Below are 27,089 nucleotides of genomic sequence, written 5' to 3' on the forward strand. Positions count from 1 at the left end.
ATTTTTATAATTTCCTATGCCTGTCTTTACTGCAGTCTCTGAACATATATTGTGAAGATTTCATGGACACTTACCACTTCCCCAATCAATATCCTTGTGATTTCCTATGCCTGTCTTTACTTTAATCTCTTAATCCTGTCATCTTCTTCATAAGCTGAGGAGGATGATCAGGACCCTGTGATGATTGTGTTAACTTCTCAAATTGTTTGTAGAGCATGTGTGTTTGAACAATATGAAATCTGGGCACCTCGAAAAAAGAACAGGATAACAGCAATCCTCAGGGAACAAGGGAGATAAGACTTGGAGCCTGACTGTGCTGGTAAGCCAGGTGGAACAGAGCCATATTTCTCTTCTTTCAATTGCAAATAGGAGAAATATTACTGAATTCTTTTTCTGAGCAAGGAATATCCCTGAGAAAGAGAATGTGCCCTGAGGGTAGATCTATGAATGGCCCCCTGAGGGTGGCCACGTTTTATGGTGGATGCCCAAGCGATGATATAAGCCCTGGTCTCCTGTAGCACTCCCAGGCTTATTAGGATGAGGAAATTCCCACCCAATAAATATCGGTCAGACAGGTTGTCTACTCTCAAACCCTGTCTCCTGATAAGATGTTATCAATGACAATGCGTGCCCGAAACTTCATTAGTAATTTTAATTTCGCCCCATCCTGTGGTCTTGCCCTGCCTCCACTTGCTTTGTGATATTTTATTACCTTGTAAAGTATGTGATTTCTGTGACCCACACCCTGTTCGTGCACTCGATCTCCTTTTGAAAATCACTAGTAAAGGCTTGCTGGTTTTATGGATCGGGGAACATCACGGATCCTGCCAACATGTGATGTCTCCCCGGACATCCAGCTTTCAATTTCTCTCTCTCGTATTCTTTCCCTTTATTTCTCAAACCAGCCGAGACATCTAGGAAATAGAAAAGAACTCACGTAACCATCGGGAGCGGGTTCTCCGGATATGCCACAAAGCTTCAACATGTACAAAATGCAATGTCTGTGAAGTGCAATAAGGCTAAGCACAATAAAACAAGGTTTGCCTGTACAGTTTCCTCAATATAAAAAGTATAATCTTAAGGAGGCAATAGTAGTTATAAAAGGAAATGCTGAACATGTACTTGGTGGTACTAAACAGAAACTAACTGGAGTTCTCTCTGACCATTTTAAACTACAAGAGTGGTAACACCTCATTCCTACAAGCACATATATGTTAACCTATTACACTTGCAATGCCTGTAATAATGCTATAATGCTGTGATTGGCTTGGATTTGATGTTTGCTTTTTTTTTTTTTTTAAAGATTTATTTAGGGGCTATGGCTGCCTACAGACATATGCTTCAAAATGGAGATTCTAGATGCTCCATTCAATATGATATGACGTTAAAGGAAGGAAGCCATTTTAAAAGCTAAAGATAGAAAGAAAGCATTCAAACTGACCAATGCTACAGCCGTTAGCTGATGCACTATCTGATTTCAAGACTTACTATAAAGCTAGATTAATAAGGACATTTGGCATAAGAAGAGACAAATAGACCCATGAAATCAAGTAAAGTCTAGAAATAGACACACATGTATGCCATCATTGAATTTTGGTAATGGTTCTGAGTAAATTTAGTGAGAAAAGTTTTCAAAAATCTTGTTATAATAATTGGATAGTTATACTATAAAATGGAACAATGTATCACAATTAATATTTTGGACCATTCATAAAACATTACTTCAATATGGCCTATATATATGAATATAAAAGCTAAACAAGGCCAGGCGCGGTGGCTCAAACCTGTAATCCCAGCACTCTGGGAGGCCGAGGCGGGCGGATCACAAGGTGAGGAGATCCAGACCATCCTGTCTAATGCGGTGAAACCCTGTCTCTATAAAAATACAAAAAATTAGCCAGGCGGGGTGACGAGCGCCTGTAGTCCCAGCTACTCGGGAGGCTGAGGCAGGAGAATGGCGTGAACCCGGAGGTGGAGCTTTCAGTGAGCCGAGATCGCTCCACTGCACTCCAGCCTGGGCAACAGAGCAAGACTCCGTCTCAAAAAAAAAAAAAAGCTAAACAAAAACTTTAAAAAAACTTATAAGGGAATATTTTTCAACCTTGGAGGTAGACAATAATTTATCAGAGAGGACAAACATAAAATATGATTAATCATTTAAAAAACTGATAAGTTTGACTTCATCAGAATTCAAACTTTCTCCTCCTCAAAGACATTCTTAAGAAAATAAAAAGTCAAACTATAGACTAAAAAATCACAAGGGCTGTGGGCGGTACCTCACACCTGTAATCCCAGCACTCTGGGAGGGATCATGAGGTCAGGAGATTGACACCTTCCTGACTAACACAGTGAAACCCCATCTCTACTAAAAATACAGAAAATTAGCTGGGCATGCTGGCGGATGCCTGTAGTACCAGTTACTCAGGAGGCTGAGGCAGGAGAATGGCATGAATCCAGGAGGTGAAGCTTGCAGTGAGCCGAGATTGCCCCACTGCATTCCAGCCTGGGCGACAGAGCGATACTCCATCATTTCAAAAAAAAAAAAAAAGGAAAAGAAAGAGAAAAAGAATCACAATATATTTATCTATCAATGAAAGGACTTGTATCTAGAATATACACGAACTCCGACAAACAAATATAACATGGCAAAAACTCATTTTACAACAAGATAGACAAAAGATTTTTAAATAGATTTCACAAAGGAAGATTTACAAATGATAATTAAACACAAGGAAAAGTTATCAACATTATTAGTAATCATGAAATAATCATTAAAAACCCAATGGGATAGCATGAAAAACTGCCAGTAGCTAAGAATTTAAAAAGAGTTATGATGAAGATATGGAGAGACCAGAGCACTCTTACTTTGTTAGTGGGTGCATGAAAAGGTAAAACTACCTTTGGTAATAATTTGGTAATTTTCTGTAAAGATTCATATACACATATTGTATGGTCCAGCAGTTCTACTCCTAATACTTAGCCACAAGAAGTGAAAATAAATAATTTGATTGTTCCTGTGTAAAAAATGATCTCAAAGCTTAGTGAGTTAAAACAATAGCTATTTATTGCCTCAGGATTATCTGGGTTGATAGGGGACTGGACTCATCTCTCTGGATCTTTTGCTCCATGTGGCTGGAGTTGCAGGCATCTGAAATGTGACTGGGTTGGAAAGTACAAGAGGATAGCTTACATGGTTGCAGGTTGGTGCTGGCTGTCAGCTGGGAGCCCAGTGAGGCCTATCAGCTGGAGTGCCTTGGTTCTCTTCCATGTGGCCTCTACACATAGCTCAGGCTTCTCAAAGCATAGAGGTTGAGTTCCAAGAAGAATCATTCCAAAAGACCAAGGTGGAAGCTGCAGATCTCTTTTCACAAGTTACACAGCATCAGTTCTTCCAAATTCTATCAATCAAAACCAGCCACAGGACCAGTTCAGATTCAAGGATATGAAACATAGATACCACATCTCAATAGGAAGAGTGACAATAATTTTATGGCAATCTTTTCCCTATGACATGCAAAAAGATTTCTAAAATAATGTTTACAGCCACTTCATGATAGCCAAACTACTGACAATGACTTGATTGTCCATCCACAGATGAATGAATAAAGAAACCTGGTTATACTTCTACAATTGAATACTTCATTTGAATTATTGAATGAATATTTAATTGAATACAAAGAAATATACTACTAATATTCACAATAACATGTGTGAATCTGACAGACATTAAGTTGAACACAAAAAAGCCAGACATAAAAGAGTACGCATTGGATGATTCCATTTTTAAAAATTCAAGAGTAGGCAAAACTAAATATCAGAAAAGCAATTTCCTCTGGAGAAGAGAATGAATGGAAAAGAGCATGGATTTTCTGAAAAAAAAAAATGAAAATGTTCTCTTGATTAGCTAGTTACAGTTTCAAAACTCATTGAAATATACATTTAAGATATGTACATATCACTATGTAAATTTTATACCAATGTAAAACATAAAAAAAGAAAAAATATTTTTTACAGTTTTCACAGCTATCCTTTCTGTTCCTGTGAATAGTTTTATGGGGAAGAAAGCTGATATTAGTATTTTCATTTAAATAAATAGCAAATTGTTTATGATCCTACAGAAAGTTTGTGGCAGCAGAATGACTTAAATTCGGATAAAAGAAGTATCCATGGATGACTGAAGGAACCATTTTTTTCTAGGTATTGCTTCAATTAAAGTAATGATTTCAATTTCAAACCATCACAGAAAGCTGAGTAGATATAGTTCAATATGAAACTTTCACAACTTTCATTTATTACGGAGAACTATCTTTTATATAGCAACATTGTGACAGATACTAGCTTGTGGTCTATTTCTAATATGTAAGTCATTACTATATTTCTCTGTTCTATGACACAATCCCTGGTCATAGCATTCATCAGTCTGGCCTCAAATTTAAATTAGAGAAAAATCCCAAAACTCTTTCCAAGGGACATTCTGTTCCAAATGAAATGACTCCCAGTCTGATTTACTAACGCTGAATGTTTTGGAAACTGAAATGATTCAAAATAAAAGATTTTGTTAAAGCAATTTGGTCAATTTATTCTCCAGAGGAAGTCATGCTTTAAAATCCAGAGTGGCTAGTAAGAAACTCATGGTCGAACATTAGACAGAATTTCTAGGATTTTGTGACTTTTGGTTTGGCATTGCAACATCTTTTTTGTCAGTGTGAGCAATTCCTTAATTCCCAATTCTTACAAAAAGAACATTTTAAATGTGCATGAAAGCAGTTATTCACTGGGAATTCATAATCAGACTTAATGAAAATTTGATGGCAAAATATCAACTATAAGACACGTTCTATTCTCAATTTTTATTCATCTTTGTTTTGTTGAATCGGTGATGGGGATTGTGGTGGTGCTGGTGTGCCTGTGTGTTTGTCCTTTAAGTTCACAAATATTGTTTTGCATCCTTATCAAATGTTAGGTCTTTGCTAGTTTTTCTTTCTTTCTTTCTTTCTTTCTTTCTTTCTTTCTTTCTTTCTTTCTTTCTTTCTTTCTTTCTTTCTTTCTTTCTTTTTTTACTTATGAATCCCGGTTTATTCATGTGACAGGTGGTAAGATGATGCCACACATAACTTTGACTTCACATTCCTGTTGATCAAAGCCTCTCACACCCTTTTTAAACAAAGCTGGAAGTAAAATTCAACATATTGCATAACTAACCAGTGTTACATATTGCTCAGAAAACTCTACACTCTCAACAGGAAATTCCAGGAATGAAAGGATTTCTGTTTCATTATCACAAAGGTGCCCTTTTCTAGTAACTACAATAGGTATGGTAAATTATTCCGAGATTGTTAACTTATCTGAAAGTGACTTAAGAACAAACTTAAAACTTTTGAGGTAGGTCTAACATCATGAATTCTCTTTCATCTGAAATAATACTTTTAAATGTGCATCAGAAACTCTTCAAAGGTTTTTCAAGCAGTGACGAGGAAGGAAAACAGATGGTTTTGACTGTCTAGGAAGTACATAAATCAAACATATACAAATACATTACAATTATTACTATTAAAACAGCAATGATGAGGTTCTACTACGTAGTAAATAATAACTGAATATATTGTGAAGTTATGCAAAAGATAATACTCTGCTAAAACAAATACAAGTTGTGATGTTAATAGTGATCAGAAACAATATTTCAAATGAGCATTCTTAAACACAATATTAGAAATCCAGTTTCCATAAAGGACTTTTGTAGTATCATAGAAATGCCTTCTCCAAGTTATTTAAAATATCTGACGTTAAAAAGTGCTTACTTAAAAAGCTCACTTAGCCCAGAACAAATTTCTGAAGAAAGTAATGAAGATGTCCTGTTTCTGAGAAGCTCAAGGCTTTCAGAAACATTTAAAACTTACATTCTCATCTTTTTTTTCCCCCATGTATCAACTCTTTTTGTCAACAAAAACTTTTCTGAGGTCTGCACAGTTGTACAACAGAAAACTAGCCGCCCCATCCACACAGAAGGTGGGAAAGAAAAACCCAGCTATGATTATTTGGAATTTAGCTCGGTATAGACCCAGTCAGGGTTCACTGATTTGCTCCTCCAACAGATGTTACCTGAAATGGGCAGCAAGGGAAATTAGATAGTTGGCCAAAGGAAAGAAAATATTCCTGACATTTCAAAGCAAAAGTGAAGCGACTTTGAAGCAGTGTTATGTCCTGAATGCTGCTGCTTCTTCATTGGACTGCCAGGCCCCTTTAGAAGGAGACAGGCAAACTGCATTTACATTGCAACATAAACCAGAGAGTTACTACCTTTTTTCTGTTCTTTTGCATACAAGTAACTGTATCCTGCACTTAAACTCTTATTGCCTTCCTTATACTGATACCCTTGATATGCTTAACCTGATACCAAAGTGCTCACATCCTTACTTACTGCAATTGTATAGGATTTCTTAAAGGTAATATAAAGAACAGTGGATATTTTAAAATTATAGAACCTTAGAATAACATTTGAAAAGGCCTATGTCAAATACTAAATCACATAATTAAATTTTTCTCGGGTTTGTTGGAAAAGATCAATTGGGAATGACATACGCACAGTGTTAACATTCATCACATTATAACATAATCAGAATTTCCCCTTGTCATTTATATCCTACAATCTCAAAGTCATAGAAACTATGTTATTTGGTCAATACTTTAGTTGTGTAATTGTATTTCTTTTAATATAAAATGTCTTTCTGGGTTCTGAACATTCTTCTGAAAGTTTGGATTCCAAAGAAGGAAAATATTAATATCATTCTAACTTTCTCTAAGAATAACCAGGAAATAATTTCCCACGTAGGAGACAACCAATTCAATATTGTAAAGTTTAGAAAAACAGAGGAGTTAACAACAGTAAACAGCCCTCTCCTTTCCTCTTTAATACCTACTTATAAGCTAAAGAACACTGTAAAATTAAAAAAGAAAAAAGGTATTATGAACATTCATCAGCAAGTATTCACAGAATGCTCGCTGCTACACTAAGAAATTATGGGAGGTTATGTGAGAAATGCAGGACATCATCACTGACTTTAAGGAGTTTATAGTTGACTTGAGGAAGACAAAGGCAAAATTAAGGAAGAATTAAACTCTGCCTTATGAGATAATTATTACAAATATACTAGAGGTTCAAAGAGCAAAAGTGGAAGGAATACCCTACAAATGACCTTGTCAGAATAAGCCTTTTCAAAGAAGAAAGGACTTTGAATCTACCTGGAAGACAGTGAGGGATTTAGAAAGCAGGGCACGGTTTCAGGTGGGATAACGTGGAAGCCTCTAGGACCCTTGATATTACTGCAATCTCAAAGACAGGAGTGGAAGGATTGAGGATCTCAACAGCTTAAAATATGGTTGTTGTGAAACACAATAAAATGGTAAGCCAATTGTGGAGAGCTACTGGGGGTTATTTGCCAGCAACTGTGAAGAAAGTGGTTTGTAATCTGGAAACCATTAAAAATTACTGGGGCAGAGTCTCTGGTGCTTGACTGCCAGTGCTGGATTTTCTACTACTTAACTCATGCTCTACTTACTTTGCCAAGCTGCAAAATGGGAAAAAAATTTCTCTTCTCTGAGAATCAATGTGAGGCTTAAGCAATAATGAACATGAAAGTGTTTTGGAAGGCAAAAATCATTTATACTATGTTAGTTTATATTATATTATACCGTGGAAGAACGACTAAAAGAGGATTGCTTTAGACAGACAGTTCAGCCTTCAGGCTATCAGGATGCTGATATCATTGGATGAATTCTTTTATTTTAGTTGGGAACAAAAATAACAGAGTTTTTCTCTGCCACCTGGATATAGTGCAGGTAAAACAAATGGCTTTTGTTTAAATTGATGATAAAGAAGCAACTACTGTTAAAGTGCTGTGTCTTCAGTAGTTCTTGGTGCTGTCATACTCAACCTCAGAGGACCTTTGGACCATCCACGTTTGTACAAACCAACATCCAATATGCCTGTATAGGAGCCAGACACAGGCAGTGGGCCAGAGTGATTTCCATGGGAAGCCAGTTTACGTGACATATTGCTTCCTGATTAGGTTGGGCAACCCAACAGCCCACTTCTACTGGGGACTTTCTGTCACCTCCTTCTCAGCTACAGAAGTATTGTTTTTCTTCTTGTGTTCCATAAACAAGCTACAGTGAATTGATTCAGAGTGCAAACCAGGTGAGATATATACATTTATAAGACCATCAGGAGGAACTGGCAATCTTGTATCATGATCCGTCTCAGATTTCACCATTTGGTGCCAAAAACAAATTCATATGTTCACTTATGTTTAAAATAGCTTATTTAGAACTAACCTATACACACACACAAACACACACACACACACACACGCAGTTTAAAAGTCAATAGCCTATGTAATCAAACTGGTTGTTTTTAAGCAAAGTCTTATCCTATGGTTTATTCCCTGTGGTTAAGTTGAATTTAATTGCCCAAGATTTTTTGAAGCCTTATCACTTCACCAAGGCTTCACTTGTGTCTCTAGATACACTCTAATCTCTAAACTGTCAATAGACTAAATCTGCAGGCTGTTTTCTACAGATCACCACTCCCCAGAAAAATGAAGAATTCCATTTGCCGAGTCAGGTATGATGCTGATGATGTCAGGAAGCTGTGAGGACTTCTCATTTGGTTTCCCACAGAGTAAGGCCCATACCACCCAACCTTACTCAGCCAGTGAATTTCTGAAGTTTCCTTCCAGAATGAAAGTTGTAAAGGTCTATGACACCTCTTTCTTGCTCACTAATGGAGGTGATGGATGGAGGAGTTAATAAAATTCTCGGAATCATAGGAGACAAGGGAAAGAGTTGTGTTTCATGACTGGTTTCTCATTGCCATCACGTTTACTGATTACCTTTGCTCTGCCATGAGGGCAAGGGTCTTGAGAACCAGCCACAAGAGGAACGAGTTTGATTTCCATGAAAGCAAGCCGAGTCATTCCAATACCATGGCCATTCCTGCATGGAACAAGACAGTGGAAGACCCTTAAACCTTTAGTGCTTTAACTCCTCCTCAGATAACTGAAGGAGAGAGGGAGAGGAAGCTGGAAGTTACTTCACCCTTCAATTTCAGGCAGCAGTGCAGGGCTCACTGGGGACTAGATTAGGCCTGTGGGAACAGCCTTGATCACCAGTAATCATGAAATTCAAGAGTTCCAGAAGCCTGTGGGGAGCATTACTCCCCCCATGAAGTTGTTTGAGGGAAAACAGACTGGGTGTTGAAGTGCTGCCAAATTGATACAAACCCCTACAAGAAGCTTTCACATGAGCCCCCCAAACTCAGCCTCTCACAGCATCTCCAAATGGTGTCAAATACACACCTGGGGGTGGGTCCAGAGCTGGGGCAGGCCTGGGATCCCTAGCAAGCTTTAGCCTGTGCTCACCATACTACATCTCAGCCCCAAGAAGACCAAAACCTTTTCCAATTCAATAGCATAGCAACTGCCAACAGCAAGGTATCTTCCGTGGCATTTTGCTGGGTAATTTTGGAAGATTTTTGTTTAACCACCTGGACACACATATACTTGCTATACTACAAGTACAGAATTCTCAGTAAGCAGACTTACTCGCCAAAGAAGGTGATCTGTGGGGGAGTCAACAGAATTCAGTGGTGGTCCTTTCAGGCCACTGACTTCAAGTGGCAAGAGACAAGGGTCTCTTGTTATCATGTTATCTTGGCTTCCAAACCTGGCTGAAGTCCAGAGAATCATAAAGTCATTCAAGAAAGCTAGAATAACCTGCCTGCAAGGAAGACAGGAAGGACTTTCAATTTAGAGCAATTCAAACATGCATAACATTTCCTGGATTAATAGTAATAATAATTAGAAAGGATTGACTTTCAGAAATTTATCTCAAATCAAGGCTCCTGCTACTTTGGTTCCACCTTTTCTCTCAAGAAGGAGAGGAGCAGCATCTCCCTGAGGGCTGCCTGCCTCAGAAAGGCCAGCATCCCTAGCCCCCTCAGGCCCAGGGCTTGAGGCCCTGTTAAATCAGTGCTCCCTTCTGGCTGGAGCCACAGCTCCCTCCACGGCGGAGCAGGTCTAGAATGTCCCTCTAGGTAGAGGTGCCCGCAGCTCCTCCAGGCCACCCTCTCCACTGTCAGCCCCCCTCCCCCAACCTCTTCTCTCCACACTGCCCCCTGAATTCAGGGAATTTCCTCAGCATCCCAAAGCTTGAGTTTCCTGTCAGTGGGGAGAGATGAATGTAGATAAAAGGAGTGCAAAACGCACTAGGAAGCATCAGTGCTCCGGATCCTCCAATCTCTGCTCCTCCACTCAGTTCAGGAACCCGCGACTGCTCACAGCGCTCTGTGACCACTATGAGCCTGCTGCCCAGCCACGCGGCCCCGGTCCTGGGTCCTTTGGGCTCCTTGTGCACGCTGCTCGCGCTGCTGCTGCTGTTGACGCCGCCAGGGCCCCTCAGCACGGGTGAGAGCGCCTGGCACGCGGGACGCACTGGGGCACAGCGGGTGCTCCCCAGCCTCTGCGGGGCAGCTGGCTTCCAGGGAACTCACCAAGCAACCTGCCCTATAAAAATGTCTCTCTTTCTTCCCCAGGTGGTCCTGTCGCTGCTGCGTTGAGAGAGCTGCGTTGCAGTTGTTTACAGACCACGCAGAGAGTTCAACCCCAAATGATCAGTAATCTGCAGGTGTTCCCCATAGGCCCGCAGTGCTCCCAGGTGGAAGTGGTGTAAGTTCTGTGCTGCTCTGTCCACTGTGACCTTGGCAAGAGGAAAGTCCCGCAGCCTGGGTCTTCAACCTTGCTATCTCACGAGTGTATCTCCCTTTTCTTTGCTTCAGAGCCTCCCTGAGGAACGGGACGGAAGTTTGTCTGGATCCACAAGCCCCTTTTCTAAAGAAAGTCATCCAGAAACTTTTGGACGGGTACTTGTCACTTTGATCTTTGTGGTTTTTAAATCTCATCTAGGGAGACCATAGACTTCACAAGGTCTTTCTTCTCTGTACTATTTAAGTAACACTTTTCACGCTTAGAATTAAAAGGTTGTTAAATTGGGAACATTTTTCTGGATTGTCCTGGGAAAAACTTTATTACCAATCTTACATGTAATTACTTGAGCAGTTACACACATCCTGTCCCTAGTTATACTTTGTGTTTCCCCATTGCTTGTATTGATTTTGTATACTCCTTTTTTACCAAGCATTATAAACGCTGAGTGTTGACACCAGGGTGGAGTAGAAAGAAGTGCGAAAAATGGTTAAACTAATATAATCTTTCTCTCAACAGTGAAAACCAGGACAACTGAGGAAGAGAAATGAGTAGGCATGGAAACGTTTCCCAGTCTTCAGCAGAGCAGTTTTCTGGAGGTCTCTGGACCCAGGGAAGACAAGAAGGAAGGATTTTGTTGTTGTTTGTTGATTTATTTGTTTTTCTAGTAGTTAGCTTTCTTCCTGGATTCCTCACTTTGAAGAGTGTGAGGAAAACCTATGTTTGCCCCTTAAGCTTTCAGCTCAGCTAATAAAATGTTTAGCATAGTACCTCTGCTATTTGCTGTTATTTTATCTGCTATGCTATTGAAGATTTTGGCAATTGACTATACTGTGAGCCAAGAATCACTGGTTATTAATCTTTCAAAGTGTCTTGAATTGAAGGTGACTATTATATCTCCAAGAAATATTCCTTAAGGTATTAACTGAGAAGGCTGTGGATTTAATATGGAAATGATGTTTCATAAGAATTCTGTCGATGGAGATACACTATTATCTTCACCTTTTTAAGAAATAGGAAATATTTTCATGTTTCTTGGGGAGTATGTCAGAGAATTTCCTTACTCTTGATCCTGGGATACGATGAAATTATTTTGTTTTAGAAAGCTGAGTGTATCGCACCTTATCTATGTAGAATATATTTCCTTTTTCAGAATTTCTAAAAGTTTATGTTCTATGAGGGCTAATATCTTCCTATGATTTTAGACATTCTTTATCTTCTTTTTTTTTTTTTTTTTTTGAGGCAGAGTGTCACTCTGTCGACCGGGATGGAGTACTGTGGCCGGATCTCAGCTCACTGCAAGCTCCGCCTCCCGGGTTCACGCCATTCTCCTGCCTCAGCCTCCCGAGTAGCTGGGACTACAGGCGCCCGCCACCTCGCCCGGCTAGTTTTTGTATTTTTTTTAGTAGAGACGGGGTTTCACCGTGTTAGCCAGGATGGTCTCAATCTCCTGACCTCGTGATCCGCCCGTCTCGGCCTCCCAAAGTGCTGGGATTACAGGCTTGAGCCACCGCGCCCGGCCCTTTATCTTCTTAGTATAGCAAACTGCCATCATTTACTTTTAAACTTTGATTTTACATGCTATTTATTAACGATTTCATTAGGAGTACAATAATTCTGGTAACTAAATATATATTTTAGATAGATGAAGAAGCTAGAAAACAGGCACATTCCTGACTGCTACTTTACATAGAAATGTATTCTATCAGTTTTTAAAATAAAGGCAAACTTAACAATGACTTGTACGCTGAATGTTTTGGAAACGTATCCAAACAATTTGAATATAAATTTATCATTTAATTTTTAAAATACATAGCGACATCCTCGAGGTCCTAGCATTTCTCTTTGGACAGGGCACCAGAGAGGGCTTGGAATGTTGGGAAAAAAAAAACAAGGAGAAGTCGTCCAAGGGATGTCCATTTTTTATCCCTCTGCATGGGCTACATTTTCCAAAATCATAATTTGCAGAAGGCCAGCATTTATGGTGGAAAACAAAATTATATATAAGGTGGCCACAGTGGGGCATGGTTCCTCCACACTCACAGCTTCGGCCCCTTTCACAGAGTAGAACTTGGGTTAGAGGATTGCAGAAGACCAGCGGGGAGGGCAGGGAAGATGCCTGTCGGGTTTTTAGCACAGTTCACTTCACTGAGATTTTGAAGCATTTCTATATGAATGCAAAGCCTGCTCTAGTCCTGGTGGGACATACTGAGGGTGGAGGTGGGGGAAGATGCAGTAATGAAACTGGTTAGTCAATGTAGTCTTAATATCCTTGACAATGCTGTAAAGTTTCTGTTTATAAATATTTCTGTTTAAGCTATTTCACCTTTGTTTGGAAATCTTTCCCTTTTAAGGAGAAAATGTGACCCTTGTGAAAAGGATTGTAGGAAAGCTCCTCCCTTTTTTCTTTAAACCTTTAAATGACAAATCTAGGTAATTAATGCTTGTGAATTTCCATTTTTGCTTTGGTTTTAATGAACATTTGTCTTTCGGAATAGCATTGTGTGATAACACTTAAATGGCAAAAACAAAACATAATTTTGTGCAATTAACAAAGCTACTGCAAGAAAAATAAAACACTTCTTGGTAAAAAGCACTTGTATTTATATATTATATACTTCTATATAATATATACTTATTATATATTTAGCATTGCTAAGATTTTTAGATGCCTGTTGTGTGTCTTTTAAAGGTTTTGACCATTTTGTTATGACGAATTACATATGTATTACATTCACTATATTAAAATTGACTTTTTTATTATGTGCCTCATTGGTTCATAGTCTTTATTTTGTCCTTTGAATAAGCATTAAAACATTTGTAAACTTCACTCATATTGTTTCTCCTTCCTATACTGCTACAATACATTTTACTTATCTTTAGTTCTATATAATTTAAAACACTAACTCTGCTCCTCTCTGCCTGGCAGAGAAGGCTGACGTTCCCCAACACCATCGCTTTGGTTCAACTTTTCTCCAAGCTCAGTTCCCTTCCAGTTATTCCTTCACAGCCCCAATGGCCTCTGGGGTCTTTGGAAAACACAAAAATTTCCTTCTCTAAATTCTTCCCTATCTAAATTGTTTCCTAGAAATAAAATAAAGGTTTCTAAGTATGACAGATGATGTTCTTTCTGTCTCATCCCACTCCTGATCAGCACTTCAACTTCCCTTGTCCCTCAAATTCACTCTAGTCAAGTGTTCAGTTCCCTAACTGGGCATGTGCTTTCCTAGGCCCATGACTTTGCATTTGCTAGGGCCACTACCTACATATAAGAGGAGGCTTACTCATCCTTAAGAACTCAGTTCAAGTAATACCTCCTTTGAGTTTTCCTTGGCAGAGCTCATGGCTTCCAACTTGATGTTCCCATAACATCTCATTATCTGAATTACAACAAAAATACTGCATTGCTCTTACTTATAGGTTTCTTCATCCACTCTAGCTCTCCCAGAGCATTAACCATATTATATCTACCTCTGTATCCCCAATGTAGCATAATGCAGGACTTAATGAATTAACAAGTTATCCCGATCTTCAGGCTGTCAGATACTGTTCTAAATTCAGTAACCTGGCTCATAATAGGTGTTTGTTTTGTTGTTGTTTGTTTGTTTTTTGGTTTTTCTTTTTTTTGAGACTGAGTCTTGCTCTGCTGCCCAGGCTGGAGGTCAATGGCATGACCTCGGCTCACTGCAACTTCCACCTCCCAGGTTCAAGTGACTCTCCCACCTCAACCTCCTGAGTACGTGGGAGCACAGGCACCTACCAGCATGCCCAGCTAATTTTTGTATTTTTGTAGACAGGATTTCACCATGTTGGCCTGGGTGATCTTGAAATCCTGACCTCAGGTCATCGGCCCACCTCAGCCTCCAAAATGCTGGGATCACAGACAAGAGTCACCGTGCTTGGTTTTAATTAAATTATAACTTGCTTACCCTCTTTTCTCCTTGTCTAGCAGTAGTCCAACAAGGGGTTTGGCATGTACAATCCTCTCAATTTATAATACCTCCCCTCACTTTTACCAGGGTAACTACCATCCTTCCTTCTGGAATAGCTTGCCTTTTACTTCCTTGAGAAAACCTCTCCAACCCTTACTCCTACCTTTGAAGAAACCCCTTTTATACCCTCTCCTAGCACTCTGTACTTTTCCTTCATAAAGTTTTCTCACCAAAGTTACTGTAGAGTTTATTGAGTCTATGTGTTTATGGTCATCTGTTTAGGGTCTCTCTATTCTAGCTTCATGTAAGCTTCATGAGAGCAGGGACAATGCTTATCAACTTCATCTCAATTCCTAGGACAGTGCCTAGCACATACAAGGTATTCAAAATGCAAGTGATCTATGCTAAACAAGTCCCCTTGTCACTCTAAAATTAAAAGACCAATTTCATTTAAATACATATTCTTAGGTATTTATACTTAACATTTCCCTATCTAAATGACAAATGAGGTTGTCTCATCCCAATCCTGATCAGTGCTTCAACTTCCCTTGTCCCTCAAATTTACTATATAAATACCTAACAATAGTTATTTATATGAAATTGCTCTTTTATGAAACACAAGAAAAGGAAAGAAAGAAGATTGATCATATTAGTATGTATGTACATACATTCACACTGCAGTTGGATTATATTACACATGTTTATACTGGCATGTGCTCGTATAAATTTGAATATGCTATGAGTCTTTTTTTCTTTTTCTTTCTTTTTTTTTTTTTTTTTTTTTTTTCTGAGACAGAATCTCGCTCTGTTGCCTAGGCTGGAGTACAGTGGCACGATCTGGGCTCACTGCAACCTCTGCTTCCCGGATTCAAGCGATTCTCCTGCCTCAGCCTCCAGAGTAGCAGGGACTACAGGCACGCCCCACTGCACACAGCTAATTTTTTTGTATTTTTAGTATAGACAAGGTTTCACCATGTTGGCCAGGATGGTCTCGATCTCTTGACCTAATAAACCGCCTGCTTTGGCCTCCCAAAGTGCTGGGATTATAGGAGCAAGCCACTGGAGTCTTTTAAAGAAATTCTGTAAACTATATACTCTCTATATATTTCTGTCAATTACATAATAACTATCAGAATATATGATGTATTTGTATAAATATTTATCAATCAAATATTAACTTATTGATATTAATCGATAATCCTCTTACATGCCTGTTATCATTGCAGGACCCTTATGATCTGGAAATTACAAAGATGAGGAACTCTCAGTCTAAGTTAAGGTTTTCTGCTGCAAATATACTCAGTTTTTCCACAGAACAAAGATTTTCCAGTAAGAACAGTGGAAGAAACGGGAGAAGAGGTGAGGGGAAGAAGTAGAAGACAGAAGACTAGAGGAGACAAGGATGAGAGGAGGAGGGTGTTGGAAGGGCCATGACTTGTCTGCTTTTTTCCTTTCTATTTTCTTCCTTCTCTGCTTTCCCTTCTTCTTCTCTTCCCTCCCCTCCCCTTGCCTGTTCTCCTTCTCTCCCACCATTCCTCATTTCTGCTTATTAGTGAGAAGTTAAATAATTATATTTAAAAGAGTAGCAGAAGAACCCAGGTGCCCCAGTAGAAATCGCAGCCAGCAGCCAACACCAACTACCCCTCCTGTGAATCAAGCCATTAAAATTTTGTTTTAAATTATTTTATTATTTTTCTTATTTCTTAAAAAAAATGTTGTGGGTTCATAGTAGCTGTTTATATTTATGGGGTACATGAGACGTTTTGATACAGGCACGCAATGTGAAATAAGCATATTGAGAATTCGGTATCCATTCCATTAAGCATTTATCCTTTGGGTTATGAACAATCCAATTACATTCTTTATGAGTTGTTTTAAAATGCAGAGTTAAATCATCATTGACTATCGTCACCCTATTGTCCCACTTTTTACTTTCAGCCACTTCAGCTGCTCCTGACTGCACTCACTTAAGTGAGCTTAGCAGAAGAACCTCATGCTAACATACAGAATTATCAGAAACAATAAATTAATATTTTAAGCCACTAACTATGAGGTCGGCTTATTACACAACAAAAGAGAATTAATGATATTTGTTAACAATTTAATGTGTTTGCAGGCTCTAGAACATTATGTTGGAATTTCCTTAATGAATGGGTATGTAAGGAAACTAGGTAACTTGCATACATTTGAGATTTAACAAATGTTATTAATCAATGTAATTTAAAACACAAATTCTGAGTCCTGCAAAGCTTGGAAGTATTGTATATAATGGCACCTAGAAAGATACCTTCCCCTCAACTCCTTCACCCTCCCCACTCTCCTCCCATTTTCACCCCTTGCTTCACCTCTGAGTAGTATACAGTAAAACCTCAATTAACATCTGAACAATTCTTGTCAACTCACAGTTATACGGTAAGCACATTTGGTTTCAGCACTTACAGAAAAACTTTTGATGGATAGTCTTTTAAATTTATTGATGAAGATACTTTAACAAACAGACTCAAAATTGTACTATCCTTAGCATTTTCGGTACCAATTGCTTTTATGATTGATTTGTAGGTGGTAGTCCACTTCCTTCGTACTTGAAAGAAGGATTTGGGAAATGCGTGTTAAAAATGTTCTGTATGAGGCAGAGAAGAAGTAATCTATGTCTTAATTTTATAGATAGTGGTCCTCCAATGTCTCTAGATATTTTCTTTTAAAATAGCTAACACAGAACGTGCTTTGAGTCTTAGATAATTTGCTTGCTTCCTTCATGACTCTGCTATTTATAAGATGACTTAAAGAAAAAAGAGCTAAAATAACTTAGCACTCCCAACACACACATACACAAACCCACAATGACAATGTAAGGTTAATAATATGGCTCCCAAGTTATCTTAAAAACAAGGAAAAAATAACTCTTTTCTAATTCTAGCATTTATTTAAACTATAATTTTGTATGACTGTATGATTTTAACTGAATAAGTTATTTAAAAATATCTTTTAACTAGTTTTGTACACTCAGTTTATCATCATCTGTACTGTGTTTCTCAGCGTGGAAATGGAAGGGAATGATGCAAACGACAGTAACAGCAGTTAATGGTGGCAGTTGTCATCATAGCAGCAAGAGTAGAGTATCTTTCATATCCTGTTGCTTTACACAAATATTTTAGGCCTGATTTTTTAAAAACAAATAATCAAATGACCAAGTCACGCAAAGAGAACTTTGTAAAATCTGTTACGAAGTTCAGGCTCAATCAAATGATGCTTAACCAATATTTTTTGAATTAATAAAAACTAGCAAAATATTGTTTTGTATCAAATGCTGGCTGACATCCTTATGACATTTTGATGACTCAAGAAATCTGTTACTACTGCCTCATGGATTTTGCTGATGATGCGTTTTTTGCAACAAGCCACATTTGTTGATTAAGGCAATGACTCCATGATACTGGAGTCACCTCTTTCCTGATGTCAACCCACTAGTTGGTTTCCTGGTAGGAAAGAGCCTACCTTTTTCCTGGTATCAACCCAGTCAAAAGTATCATTACTTTAGAAGACTTTTCATACAGTTTCCTCAAAAAGATTAGGGACTTTTAGGAAATCTTACTAATGAAAAAGGAAAGAAATCTGGATAGCGTTAAAGTAGGGAAAGAAAAAGTTGTCCAGTGAGGCCAATAAACGTTCTCAGCAATGTATTTTGGGGTTGAACAGAAAATGAAATATACTATGAATAGTGTTAAAAAAAAAAAAAAACTTTTATATCTTGCTCTGGAAATGGCTTTGATCTTATGTTTGAATGAAAATGTATATGACTTAAGAATTCACAGTATCTCAAACTCAATAATGACAAAAGCCTATAAAGTTATCCCACAGGAGGAAATAGAAGTCTGCTCTCCTCATTTTGTGTCCTGTTGAATTTACCTCTGCAATTGACTCCACATCTCAACTCTCAGAAGACCACGAATTCTCAGCTTACACCCTTCCTTTAAGCTTACTTAAGACCAGAAATTTCTGTGTCGAGACAGGGAGAAAAATCATTTCAATTAAATATGTTCTACTGCTAAACTATAATTTATAAGAAAAAAGTAAATTGGGTAGAGAAAAATAAGACATACATTCATCAACTGAAACTAAGTTTAGTGAGGCAGAATAATTTTATACATGTTTATTGAAAGCCAAATGGGAAGATAGACCTGGGAAGACACAACCACAAAGTTGGGGGTGTTTTAGAGTCTTTCACAAGTTACAAGGGTTTTATATAATAGAAAAGCTTAAAATAAGGCAGAAAAAAACTCTTTATACGAGAGTTGTCTTCTTTTCCATGGGAGGGTACAGTATCGAAGTTAAAATCATTACCTACAGATTACAGCATACAGGCTAAACGTCTACATGCAAAACAATCAATCAAACTTTTTGTTTCAGCTAAACTTAGAAATAAATCAATCATTGTCCTATTTAGTGTCAGTAGGTTCTACATTAATTAGTATATCAACCACCTGAGGAACTCATAATAAAATACTTTACTCAGAGGTGGAATGTCACCATCAAGTCACGAAACATTTCCAAGGCGAGTTCATTTGGAAGTCTGCTTACTTCTAAAGTAAATTGCCAAATGTGGACTGCAGGTTATATCACATTTAAAAGCAGGACCTGAGAACTTGAGTAGACATAGTAGATAACTATTAAACAATAGGGAAAATTGGCTGAAAACAAAAACACGATTTAAAAAAATTACTATATTCATCCTTTTGATAGAGAATAATTTTGAACATTTAGTATTTTAAGTATTTCTTCTAAAATTTAAAGATATGAAAAGTAAAAAAAGAATATGGAAAATTTAAATAATATTCTGTGAGACTTATACATAGTTGCAAAAGGGAGAAAACTTGTTGCCAGGGCCACTTGTATCTGCCTCTTCTTTATTGACAAGCTTCCAAATCAATATAAATAGTATAGTTGCTTTGGGTCCTGTTGAATTTGGCTTGGAATTGTAGGTGATTAGAAAAGATAGGCAAACTTTCATGTGATACAAATTCATTGATTTATTAATTATTTAAGACCTACTTTGTATTGAAGTGTCCTACATGTTATAGGAGACATGAGACATTCAAAGAAACACAGGACATGCTACTCCCTACGAAAGTGTATGGTTCAGTTGAGGAAGCAAGTGTTACAGATGGGACAGAGAACCAGAAGATAACATAAAGCCAACATGTCATGTGTAGGTCCACCTCTCTATCTTTGTAGGGTTAAAGCATTTCAGACCAAAACATTTAATTTGGGTCTGAGAATTCAGGAACAAATACTTTGCTTGGTAAGGCATTTCTTGCACAATTTCTAATAGGGCAAAACTGGAAGCACCCTGAAGGGCACCAACAAGGCAAGGTTGAGTAACTATTGTTCTTACCATAGGATGTCATGTGGTCATTAAGAAGGATGGGGGAAAACTACATTAAGATGGCATGAAAAGATACTGAACAAATTTTTTGAAGGATAAAAGTCAGCTGTATAGTGATCCATATACAATACTTCTATGTATATGTGTATCTCTATGTCTTAAACATGTCTCACTGTATATATATATATATATACATGTGTGCATATAAATGCAGATAGAATTGAAAACTAATGCAAAATTGTTACCAATGTTTACCACTGAAGAGTAGGAATGTGGAGAAATGATGAAGATAAATTTGTGTTTTATTTCAAATATATCTGCAGTGTATGAATCTTTTGCAATAAATTATATAATTTTTGTGTTATAAATAAAAAGAAAAATAAATATGCTGGGTCCTGCTTTTTAGGTATTCTTAGGTGGTAGAAACAAGTAGCTCATTTTGTAATACAAGGGAGGATGAGTTTCGTTTGTAGTTTCTGGATGAAATTACAAAATATAATATAGATTGAAGGTGGAAATAATCCAATAACCTAAAATCCGAAGACAACCTTTGATGGTAATTAGCTCTTATTTTATTCACATGCTCATAACCAGTCCCATTTATCAACAACCATGAAAAGAACATTTGCTTTCTTTGGCACTAACAAGGAAAGATAACTTTCTCTTTCAAGGGCCACATGTTTGTGCCTTCAGGTGCTCCTAAAGTTTTTATTAAGCCTAAAAACTGCATCATAGAAATGGCAGGACATATTGTTATAAATCACACAAAGAAAACACATGTAGTATTTCAGTCTAGTTCTTACCTTCTTGAAAGGAGTTCTTACACATGTGTAAGAGACAGAGGTATTGAGAAAGGCCAGAAGGAATGTGAAGTGATGCATAATATGCAACTTAGCAACAATTTTGACCTCTCTGGTCTTTCTCTGGGTTGGACACAGCTTCAAATGCTTATGTGTGTATCACCACATACCCTCACTTCCTCCTTCCCTCCCTCTTCCTTCTTACTGGCTTTGAGAGAGAGCATATAAATGACATCTTCAGGGCATGGGAAGCCACTTATCTGCAGACTTGTGGGCAGTAACTCACCCTCACTCAGCGGTCTTCTGGCTCTGGAAACAACTCTAGCTCAGCCTTCTCCACCATGAGCCTCAGACTTGATACCACCCCTTCCTGTAACAGTGCCAGACCACTTCATGCCCTGCAGGTGCTGCTGCTTCTGTCACTGCTGCTGACTGCTCTGGCTTCCTCCACCGAAGGAAAAACTAAGAGAAACTTGGCGAAAGGCAAAGGTAGAGGCCCTGCTTCCCTGCACCTGTTGCTGTTTCTGCTACACCTGTGTCTGGGGGAAAGACTAGCTTGGTGCCTCTGGGGCTGGAGAGTGCCATTAAATCAACAACTCCAATTGGAGGAGGTACACAGGGGGGTCACTTCTCACTTCTTGTGTGCTGGGCATTCTGCTGGGAACTTTACTAAAGCTTTACAGATCATATTCACAATAGCTTTATGAGAGAGGCACAATTACCCTCAATCTGCAAATAAGGGACCTGAGGAAAATATTCATGGCCACCAATAGGTAACGTTTTCTACCCTAGAGGAAAGTCTAGACAGTGACTTGTACACTGAACTGCGCTGCTTGTGTATGAAGACAACCTCTGGAATTCATCCCAAAAACATCCAAAGTTTGGAAGTGATCGGGAAAGGAATCCATTGCAACCAAGTCGAAGTGATGTAAGTTGCTGTTTCTGTGCTATTGCTTTATCAGGGAAACCCTTTACCTCCATCTGCATGTGCACTCGTTTCCTCCAGTCTTATGGATTAGTTCTGATATTCAGGCCAGGACATCAACAGATAACCCTGTTCTCTCTTGCAGAGCCACATTGAAGGATGGGAGGAAAATCTGCCTTGACCCAGACGCTCCCAGAATTAAGAAAATTGTACAGAAAAAATTGGCAGGTGATGAATCCACTGATTGATTTGTTCCATTTCTACCAAACTTCTTTAACTCCCAGGAAGGGTAGAATTTTGAAGCCTTGATTTCCTAGAGTTCTCATTTATTCGGGATACCTATTCTTACTGTATTAAAATTTGGATATGTGTTTCATTCTGTCTTAAAAATCACATTTTATTCTGGGAAGGTTGATTAAAAGATGGCAGAAGGAAGATGAAAATAAATAAGCTTGGTTTCAACTCTCTAATTATTGGCTAAACATTGGACTGTGCTTTGCATTTTTTTCTTTAAAAATTTCTATTTAAACACAGCTTAGTTGATTTTCCCTGCTCTGCTTTATGGTTATTAGACATATTCATGGAGATTATTAGATATCATATGGGCAATGATAATAGGAATCACATGGAGCCCAGCAGAGAATATTTGCTCAACACGTTTTTGTTAATATATTTAGGAACTTAATATAGTCTCTCAGTGTCTTAGTCCTAGGATGTCTTATTTAAAATACTCCCTGAAAGTTTATTCTGATGTTTATTTTAGCCATCAAACCTTAAAATAATAAATTGGTGAATATGAGTCTTATAATCTGTGGTTAATTTAAAGTGAATGTATTTGCCACTAGTAGAACAAAAATACATGATGAAAATGAATTAACATATCTATATAGTTACAATTCTAGTATTAGAATAAGCCTTATAAATAAGTACAATATAGGACTTCAACCTTACTAGACTCTTAATTCTAAATTCTACTTTTTTAATCAACAGAACTTTCATTCATTTTTAAACCCTAAAATTTATACCCACACTATTCTTACAAAAATATTCACATGAAATAAAAATTTGCTATTGATTTGTTGTCATCTATTATTAATTTTAACAGGATTCCTGGGGAAAAAAACTTTAATTTTCCTTTTTTGTATACTTGATATTTCACAGTATGACCAACAAAAGTTACTAAATTGATGATCTGTGTCATTCTCAATGTAGTATGATAATAGTTCCAATTTATTAATCATTTTAATATGCCAGGAATACTAAGTGTTTTGCATGCATGAACTAAACAATTTTTTAAAAGATAGATATGATCTGGTTAAAAGCACGTCCTCTGGAAAAATGGGGATAATAATATTGCCTCCCTCATAGAGTTTATGGAAGGATTAAAAGAGTTAATAAATTTAAGGCATTTAAAATAATGTATGTCACAAATAAGCCATATATAAATGTTAGTAATTATTTCTTATGATTATTATTATCCTCCCCCTCATTACAGAAGAGAAAAATCAAGTTTATAGAGTTTAAAATACTTGCCCACTTTTAGCTAACTAAGTATGTAACAGAGTGGGAATTTCAAATTGTGCTCTTAACTGCCACACCACAGTGCTTTCCTCAACTCTTCTTTCTCTAATGAAGAGATTGCATTACATATAACGTAGTATTATTCACATACATAATACAACTTGATACATAAATAGCATATTGTATGTACTATAATAATTATAGAATATCAGGCATCTTACTCATTATGTCTGGTGGTTTCCCACTGAAACTTGACAAGACCAGCTCCTGAGACATGGCACAGTGTTGACACCATGTTTATACCTCCTGAGATGCAGATGTCTTCTGTTTTTGTGTGCATGTATTGAGTTATTCTGTTTACATGCAGGGAAAGAGTAATTTAGTTGCCACTCGGTGCCACCTGGATTCCTTTACACTGCAAACATTAAAATCTGGGTGTAAGATTGTACAAACCCAGTGTGTTGCCCATCCATATGCAAAATCATCCCTCCCCTTCTTTCTCTCTGCTGCTAACTCAGAAGGGGCTTCAAGTTTCAGATTAATAAACATGTATGAATTACAAAATGTTCTGCAACAGTCATTGTGTTGGATACAGGGCGTTCATAAATACAGTCATGTTTTGCTCAACAATTGGGATACATTCTGAGAAATGCATCATTAGGTGATTTTGTCATTGTGTGAACATCACAGGGCGTGCTTACACAAACCCAAATGGTATAGCCTACTACAAGCCTAGGCTATATGGTATAGCCTATTGCTCCTAGGCTAGAAACCTGCACAGCATTTTACTGTGGTGAATACCGTAGGAAGTTGTAACACAATGGTAAGTATTTGTGTATCTAAACATATGTAAATGTAGAAAGATAAAGTAAAAATATGGTATAAAAGAGTAAAATCGTACACCTGTATAGAGCAGTTACCACAAATAGAGTTTGTAGGACTGCAAATTTCTCTGGATGAGTCGGAGTGTGAGTGGTGAGTGAACGTGAGTGCCTGGGACATGACTGTACACTTCTTTAGGCTTTGTAAACACTGTACACTTAGGCTACACCAAATTTTTAAAAAATATTTTTTTCAACAAATTAACCTTAGATTACTGTAAGTTTTTATTTATAAACTTTTCAATTTTTACACATTTTGACTTTTGTAATAACACTTTAAATACATTGTACAACTGTACAAAAATGTTTTTTCTTTATATCGTCATTCTATAACCTTGTTTTCTATTTATTTATTTATTTATTCATTCATTCATTCATTTATTTTAGAGATGAGGTCTTTCTCTGTCCTCATCTCTATGATCACAGCTCACTACAGCCTCAAACTCTTGGGCTCAAGTGATCTTCCTTGATCTTCACTACAGATGTGCACCATCATGCCCAGCTAATTTTTGAAAACTGTTATTGAGAAGGGGACTCATTTGGTTCCCAGGCTGCTTTCGAACTCCTGGTCTCAAGTGATCCCCCTGCCTCAGCCTCTCAGGCTGGGATTACACCCTTGAGCCATAGAGCCTGGCTAATTGTTGTTTGTTTTGTTTTGTATTTTTTATTTTTCACACTTTTCTGTTAAAATTAAGATGCAAAAATTCACATCAGCCTAGGCCTACATGGAGTCAGGATCATCAGTATCACTATCTTCCAACTCCCTGTTTTGTCCCACTAGAAGGTCTTCATGGGCAATAATACATACACATGGAGCTGCCATCTCCTATGATAACAGACAGAAGATGACAACTCATACTTCCTGAAGGATCTGTCTGAGACTGTTTCACAGTTAATGTTTTTTCTGTAACTAGTAGAAGGAGTATACTCTAAAATAATAATAAAAGGTATAGTGTAGTAAATACATAAACTAGTAACATAGCTGTTTGTTATTCTGATCAAGTATTGTGTACTATACATAATTGTATGTGGTATACACTTTATAGAACTGGCAGTGCAGTGGGTTTGTTTACACCAGCATCCCCACAAACATGTCAGTAATACACTGCTTCCTATGACTTTACAACCATAGGCAGTAGGGATCACATCACTAGGCAACAGAAATTTATCAGCTCCATTATAATCTTAAGGGACCACTGTCATATATGCAGTCTATTATTGACCTAAATGTTGTTATGTGCTGCACTACTGTATATAAGTCACAGAGAATTGAACTTGAAAAGATCACTATGCTGTAGGAGAGGCAGATAAGTAGGCAAATAATTGCAATTATATATTACACATGTTAATATATGTATGCTTCAATTGCTTGAAGGATGTTAAAGCATGTTAAAACTTCATCATCATCATTTTCAACTTATCATCTTTGCTAAGGTAGCACTTTGAATTGAGTCTATACCAGTGCACTGAAACAGTGATAAATGTTATAATCTCTGATTTCATAGTGTTTTCCAGTTTAGGAAACAAAACCATTTTTAACACTATGAAATACACACATATACACACACACACATATGTATCTCTGTGTAATATGTGTGAGTGCATGTGTGTGCATGTGTGTTACCTGTGAGAAACAGGAAAAACAGAGTTCTGCAAGATAGAAAGGCAAGAGAACATGATTGCATAGAGTTGTCAGAGAAGGCCCCTCTGAGGAACTGATACTTAATCCGACTCCAGAAGTATAAATAAGTCTTAGTCAGCTGAAAAGGCAGGTGGTGGGACAGTAGGAGGAAGAAACTACTTAACTCAACAATTAAATTGCATATTTCTCTAGAAGTCCAGTCCTACCATGTATTAGAATATCAGCTTTTCCATGCAGTGGTCTCCTGACGCCCTTCACCACTGTTAATCAGTGTGACAGAAAACCTCTGACTTCGGGTTGAGGGTGTACCCTGCCCTAATAAAGGGCCAAAGTCATTCTTTTTCAGAGAAGGGAAGACAGTTCACAGGGATCTCTTCTCCTTTCCTGTGTGGGATTCTATTGCATCCCCTCCACTCTCACCTTCCATCATTCTCACATTCAACTCCCAGATGCCCTGAATCCTCTTGCAGAAACCATCACTGCTCCCCGCCAACAGTTCAGCCCACCTCACCCTGTCACTGGCACTGGCTGAAGACACAGCAGGCACTGGGAGACACAGCCTAGCAAACTCTTCTTGTCTTCTCTTCTGGACTATTATTCAGCATGGAAACAATGAAGAAACAGCCAGGCACTAAGCTTTTACAAAAAGAATGCATTCAAATATTACTTCCGCAATTTTTCCAAGAGTACAAGTAATGGGAAAATAGACCTTGCGTCCCACAGCATACTGGGTAATTGTTGGTGGAGCCTGGTAAATCCCTTCTAGAGACTAGAGAATTTTTCCACATTCAGGTGAAATTCAAAAGAGTCATTGCCTAGAGAACAAATTAAACTTACTAGCAGCAGAAAATAATTGCAAATAACACACCCTTCACACACAAAGCCACCAAACTCAGTAGTAAGCATTGGTAGTTGCAGCTGGGAGGTTGGAAAGGAAACAGAACTGTCAGGGTCCGGAAGGTGCCTAGTGTGTAAGTTGCATGATGACAACAGAGAACTCTATTATTAATACAACACACACACACAAAAATCCTCTTCTGACTCAAGTTCTATTTCTAACTCTATAAATGTGCTTGTATGTAAGTTGAGGTTGGAGGTCCCAGCCAAGGCAGCTGCCCAGAGCCCTTTTCTTTCTTTCTTTCTTTCTCTTTCTTTTCTTTTTTCTTTTTCTTTCTTTCTTTTCTTTCTTTCTTTCTTTCTTTCTTTCTTTCTTTCTTTCTTTCTTTCTTTCTTTCTTTCTTTCTTTCT

The 27,089-nt window shown here is 37.8% G+C and overlaps 2 protein-coding genes across 6 annotated transcripts in view; both read left to right on the top strand.

Annotated features, from left to right (window-relative positions):
• The window catches only part of LOC111532167 (C-X-C motif chemokine 3-like), a 37,307-nt gene extending 25,334 nt beyond the window's left edge, over positions 1-11,973 (top strand). For 4 of the 5 annotated variants that reach the window (XM_026446904.2, XM_026446903.2, XM_026446905.2 and 1 more), the window contains 4 exons: positions 10,312-10,460; positions 10,589-10,721; positions 10,832-10,915; positions 11,277-11,973. In XM_026446904.2, the coding sequence (XP_026302689.1) occupies positions 10,312-10,460; positions 10,589-10,721; positions 10,832-10,915; positions 11,277-11,295 (385 nt within the window). In that variant the 3' untranslated portion in view covers positions 11,296-11,973. Of the gene's footprint in view, positions 1-10,311; positions 10,461-10,588; positions 10,722-10,831; positions 10,916-11,276 lie in introns of those variants that run through there. The other variant, XR_003306666.2, reaches the window with a different exon arrangement.
• Positions 11,974-21,109: 9,136 nt separating this feature from the next.
• On the top strand, positions 21,110-23,882 carry PPBP (pro-platelet basic protein). The gene is made up of 3 exons (XM_023198505.2): positions 21,110-21,361; positions 21,665-21,800; positions 21,943-23,882. Exons 1-3 carry the CDS (start codon positions 21,214-21,216, stop codon positions 22,043-22,045), a joined length of 387 nt encoding a protein of 128 aa, XP_023054273.1. The 5' UTR covers positions 21,110-21,213; the 3' UTR covers positions 22,046-23,882.
• The last annotated feature ends 3,207 nt before the right edge of the window (positions 23,883-27,089 follow it).

The sequence above is a fragment of the Piliocolobus tephrosceles genome, chromosome 3 (genome assembly GCF_002776525.5).
Source record: "Piliocolobus tephrosceles isolate RC106 chromosome 3, ASM277652v3, whole genome shotgun sequence".
Lineage (NCBI taxonomy): Eukaryota > Metazoa > Chordata > Mammalia > Primates > Cercopithecidae > Piliocolobus > Piliocolobus tephrosceles.